The sequence below is a fragment of the Anarrhichthys ocellatus genome, unplaced genomic scaffold (genome assembly GCF_004355925.1).
Source record: "Anarrhichthys ocellatus isolate YVR2014 unplaced genomic scaffold, GSC_Weel_1.0 scaffold16, whole genome shotgun sequence".
Lineage (NCBI taxonomy): Eukaryota > Metazoa > Chordata > Actinopteri > Perciformes > Anarhichadidae > Anarrhichthys > Anarrhichthys ocellatus.
The window spans coordinates 6,026,472-6,032,318 of NW_022280046.1; the positions used below are offsets into that span (position 1 = coordinate 6,026,472).

The 5,847-nt window shown below is 40.3% G+C and overlaps 1 protein-coding gene across 2 annotated transcripts in view; it reads right to left on the reverse strand.

The window, feature by feature from the left end:
• Positions 1-5,847, reverse strand: part of stxbp1a (syntaxin binding protein 1a) — a 30,539-nt gene that overhangs the window by 16,239 nt on the left and 8,453 nt on the right. For both annotated transcript variants that reach the window (XM_031855533.1, XM_031855532.1), the window contains exons 2-6: positions 2,582-2,631; positions 1,863-1,944; positions 1,694-1,770; positions 974-1,052; positions 561-664 (exon numbers count right to left, since the gene is read on the reverse strand). In XM_031855533.1, the coding sequence (XP_031711393.1) occupies positions 561-664; positions 974-1,052; positions 1,694-1,770; positions 1,863-1,944; positions 2,582-2,631 (392 nt within the window). The remainder of the gene's footprint in view (positions 1-560; positions 665-973; positions 1,053-1,693; positions 1,771-1,862; positions 1,945-2,581; positions 2,632-5,847) is intronic.

A 5,847-nucleotide genomic window follows, 5' to 3' on the forward strand; every position in this document is an offset into this window, starting at 1 on the left:
CTCTCTCTCTCTCTCTCTCTCTCTCTCTCTCTCTCTCTCTCTCTCTCGAACTGTGAATAAACAAAAGAAAACAATCCAGAGGCCAGATGCATAAGACTCTGTAGGTTCACAAAGACAGAAATGTGCAGATGCACTCTTTCTGCCAGATTTCTGAAGCCATTTGTAAGCATGGTTACAGTTTTTTTTACATTTTTGTTATGGATCATTGTACATCTGGGCACACACACACACACACACACAAGAGGTTCTCTGAGGTCCCTGTCACACATGCTTCCTTCCTTTCCCTGGAATGTTCAGAAACATTTCCTGCATGGGGTCATGTGTGAATGGGAGCATGAATCGATATTCAGGGAAATCTGCACCGCCAATTTCCCACCTCAAGACTTGATAACATGTCAGGGGAAACACCGGCACTGCTGTGTCGTGAATGAAAGCACCAACACCGCAGGGAAAAGCACGTAAAGGTTTACATCCCGCTGACAGAAGACATTTTCGTGTGGAGCGAGCGAGAAAACCAATCACAAGACTCCGCTGATGACTTAATTCAGCTGGATATTTACCTGAGACTCGTAGGGCAAGAAGGCGATGTTGATCTCCGTCAGAGTCTTGATGGTTTTGGAAGCGCGGCTCTTCACCAGCTCGTTGAAGAGAGGATCAGGGCAGGCTAGAAAGGTCAAATTGATTAAAACAGAATTATAATTGATAGCAGGCATCTTTATACACAAAGTGATTGTGATTCATTGGGTCCAATAACATATTCAAATATTAGTTTTCAACATATTGCATTGACCTATGAAGATAGTTTGGAGAAAATGCTGACCTGTACTTTCTCAAACATTCATCTAGTAACCTTTTTGTCAGACTTGGTTATGATATTATGATTATCAACACTAATCCATCAGTTGGCAGGATGTGGGAGCAGATTCTTATGTGAACACCAACCCACAAAACAAGTCTTCATGGATCTACTCACAGTCAGTGAAGAAAACATGGGCTGCCTTGTATTTAGCTGAATGAGGGTCTTTGAAGTCTCCGATGAGGGTGTGGACAGACTGAGGAGAGAGAAACGGGCAATCAGGGCTCCGACTGTAGAGTTCAAGAGAGCATGTTGACAACAGTTTGTGTGTCAGCGGGTACAATTCAGTTCATTGAAGCTTTATTGCTATGACGTCTGCATCCAAATGATGTTGCGAAAGCTTTAACATAAACAGGTGACCTTATAAATAAATATGGGAAACCAACACCTGAAAACACACGGTGCTGACGGCCTCTTTTTATCTCTTTTCTTCTATCGCCAATACATTAAACCGTTAAACTTGACCTCTTCTTATCAAACATGCTGTGTGCTTTTATTTTCTCACCATTAGTTTGATATTATTTATTTTTCTTTCATTATAGTATACTATGTAGCAATGTGCAAAACATTTATGTCAATCTGTATTATGTATGTATCATATATAAAGGTATATTGTTCTTCTTCTACAACCTTAATTATGGCATTACCAATGAAGCTAGTTTGAATTGAGAGAGAGAGAGAGAGATGGGGACGGTAGAAACAAAGAAGTGTTAATGTGTGGGTTTTCCACGGCTGAGTAAACAGCCCTGTGTTTGGACTTCAGCGACTTCTCCGCTTTCTCTGCTAAAATCCCAGACCTGCTGACTAAACTATGGAGGGGAGAAAGACATTGTGTACCTTCTCTGTGGGTGTAATCAGGTAAATGGCCTCCAGGCTTGGAAGAGGCTCTCGTCGCTTCAGGATGTCCTCCACGACTGGAGAAGCAGAAACAGTCGTATGTACAGAGAAACATACACAAACAAACGAACAACGTAACAGCACAGAGAATGTGACCATCGTGTCTTACTGGTGATGCCCTCTGTCATGATGTCTGTCATCTTGCAGCAGGACGACAACATCCTCATGCTCAGCTGGTCCACGATCAGTGCCTGGCAACAGGAAGTTAGACATTTACTATACAAACACTGTTCACTACACACATTACATGTTGCTAATAATGGAACTGTGTCGCTTAAATAAAAGTGATACATTCACTTTGTGAACTGTGTTTTACCTGATGTTCCCTGCTGATACTTTTGGGAATCAGAAATACTTTTAGCCTGCTCATGCTTTTGTTTGATGTCAGTCAGTAAATCAAGTGTTACTCTCTGCCATTACTGCATTTACTAGCTGATTCAGGCTCATTCAGTCACGCCCTTTAAATCTCAGCTGTAACTCTTTTGCCTCTTTTTTTCCACCTGCCTTACTGAAACATGTACTGTCATGACATTCATGTTTGGCACATGATGCTACTGAATGTAGTTCAGTTTGCTTTATCTTCTATTTTTTCCCTGTTTTAACTTAACTGTGATTGTTTGGAAAATGTCGCCCAAGGACACATTGAAATATGGACAGTGGGAGCCGGAGATCAAACCACCGACCTTGTGGTAAAAGAACAGCCACCCCTCTATGTGAATTATTATTTGTTTCTTTTTACAATTTAGTCATTTGTACCCTAAAAATAAAAAGTGATGCACAATGTGTTCCCCCAAATGTTGAATGTGTAATTAACTGTGGACTGCTTACCTTCCATTCTCCCTTCTTCTTCACCTTCTTGATTACATCATTCATAATCTCTGCAAAAGAGAAGAAACATAAATCAGGAATCTGATGGGTACACAATGGCCTGATGAGCAAAGTTGTTTTAAGGCATTTTGTAAGAAGGGGATATAAATAAAGAGGCACGTGCACGCACAAAAACACACACACACATACACACACAGAGGAGAATGTAACAACTATTGTTTGGTTGTTCAGGCATCTTTGAACCCTTGACAAAGGCCTCAGTCATTTCTATCAGGGACCAATCTTGACAATTGAGGCAAAGCTTTATGTCCCAACTGCATGCTGATAATTCTAACCATGCTTTGAGTTTGGGGTACACTCACTCTGGGAAAAAGTCAAAAAATGCAGCCAATACTGACTTTTAATACTAGATTTATATGTTTCAAGTTGTAATAATGGTATGATAACCATCTGCATTTGTTAAATATAAAGAGTAAAACTCATCAATTTCTGCCAAAACTGTCCTTTAAGCATTACTTATACTACAACTATAACGTACTGCTATAACATGTACCTTATAGCAGCAGAATAGAGAATTGAGTCAAAAACCAGGTGCTTGTATTCATGTTTTGTTCAGGTTGTATTAGCTCACCTGACTAGAATCCAACTCGTCAACAAATAAAAACTATGTTGGAAACAATCAACCTCATCCAGCGCTGTCCTACTGGTATAGATTCTAAAATCCCATGATGCAATTCCTACACTGAAGAACAACAACCTATACGAAAGTCAAATATAGCCTCCAACAAAGTCAATGACGACAGATCTACAGCAGTGGAATAAATCATCTGGATGAGGGGTGAATAAAAACACAGACTGTTGTGTTGCTTTGTTTCTCAGAGATCTCAAAGATCCACAAAGGAAAAATATTCCTGTCCACCATGAGCTCATGACACGACGGCCATGTTTATGCCACAATATTGATGTTGACCTGCTCACAGTGCCAACCGTCTGCCGGCCCTGTTAGGATAAATCCATTTAGGGTGAATTACTGTTCAACATCATACTGGATCGCTGTGAATATAAACCGCTAAGCCCTTCAGTCCCGGCATAAAACTGAGACCACACAGATACTGATGGATTATCACAGATTAAAAAGGACTCGTAGAAAAAAAAAAAGAAGATTATAGCACACATCAAATAAACATCAGGTATGTGTTTCTTTTTCTTCCAGGTGAAGACACCAGCTTCGTTCTTTTCACAAAGAGAGGGACGAGCTGAAGGCAGTGGTAAGATCGGCGGAATGAAAGATAGACAGTCGATAGGATGGAAGGAAGGAGTCGTAAAAGAAAGAGGATTGTATGTCATACGTGTTTTGGAACCAGAGAACATGCAAACTCCACATAGAAAGCCTCAAATGCCTCAGGTTTTTATTATTATTATATACTACAATAGTCATATTATAATATAAAAAGGTCATTTAAAAAAAAAAAAAAAAATCATACCATATTATGGTATAGAAAAGTCATGAAAAAGTGAAAAAATAACGGAATAGTATGTTCTTGTTGTGAGACAACAGTGCTAACCACTGCAGCACCATGTCAACTAAGGTGTTGTCACCTTCAGTACAGTCACAAGGATATTAATATCTCCAGTGTATCCAGAAACACTGACAGACACCAGCCTTCACCTCCTGTGAGTCAGAGGAACTGCAATGGACCCCCCCTTTGGGACAGATGATCTTGGTAAGTATGAATATTACTCTCTCTAAATGACACGAGAGACTCCCCAACTCAGCTCCAGTGTATTTCCAGACTCTTCTTTGTCCTGTTCTGTAAGCTGCTGTGTCAGCAAAAACAGCAGAAAAATCAATGCAAACAAAAAATGTACAGCACATGGGCTTTTAGTTTTACAAGGACAGAGTGCTTTGACTTTGGAGCAGTTGGCGACTCTGTGCTAAATGCTAAATGTAAGAGTTGTAAAATTTAAGCTGGTTCACTTTAATACCTAGAAAGTCAACATGTCTTTCATCCAGCAGTGGCTCCTGGCTACAGGATGAGAAACAAAGAAGCGGCGGGGAAATCCGTCACTCGTTTTCCCTTTTCCTCTGCTGCAGCTGATGCGTTTCCTCTTGTTATGTACTGCAGCATTTTTCTGGTAAAAGCAGCTCCAGTCACTGGACTGATATATAAACTATATAGTATAAACTAGAGTTGTCTAGAGATTTATGTTTCAAGATGTCACACTTCTAAGAGTTTGAAACATACAACATGTAACTTTCACACTGCATACTGTATTAAATCCTCTTCTAAGGGTGAACTGTGGAGAAACAACACAACGTTTGCAATCCATGTAGGTCAATAAAGACACAGTTCAGAAAAAAGCTCAAAGCAATATTGTATATTTATAGATATCTAGTGTGGGGAAATGTGTATGAAAATATTGTGGGCTGTCAGGTTGCAGGTAAAGCAAAGGTAAAGCTGCACTGTACAATAGTTTTATATCAGCAATGATTTAAATGATCAAAAGTTGGCCTTTGTATTGACGAACCCACAGATAATTATGACAGAAACTCTGCATCTCTCCCCTCAGCTCTAAAGAGCATCTTTTCGCTAATTGTTCTGGATTTCCTCGCTCATTAATCCTGCAGCTGTTTTCCGCTAATAAACTCTGACAATTCACTGTACACTACCTGTCCTGCACCAACAGAAAAAGTTGGTGACTAACTGGTTAAGAAAGTGGAGCATTTAGCAGTTAAAGAGCCAGATATTTGTTTTCTCGGCAGCTGGTGGAGACCAAACCAGAGCTAAAAACAGAGTGAATCATGGAATTACATCATCAAATCAGAAGGAATGCTAATGCTGCTCCATGTCAGCTGGTTGTGTAAACAGGGAACTATTTGCCAACATGTAATTTTATGTGGTGAAAATATGTCAATGTTGTTTTCAGCTTGCCAGAGGGTTGGCATGACACTTTTTAGTTTTGCTTGAGACAAAGGTTTTTAAGGGGAATTGGATAGAAAAATATAATCAAAATAATAAAGTGGACGCTGACTGCACACTCTCATGACTGAGAATGAAGATCAAAACCACGTCAGGGAGGGACGGCACTGTGGATCTTTCCTTTCTGACCTCCTGATAGAGGCACAATAATACAGGAACGTAGCAGTCCGACAGAGGGGAAGGGACCTGAAACAACACGGCGGCAACAGCTGTGTCAACCAAAGAGGCAGAGAGGCAAACACACACACACACACACACACACACACACACACACACACACACACA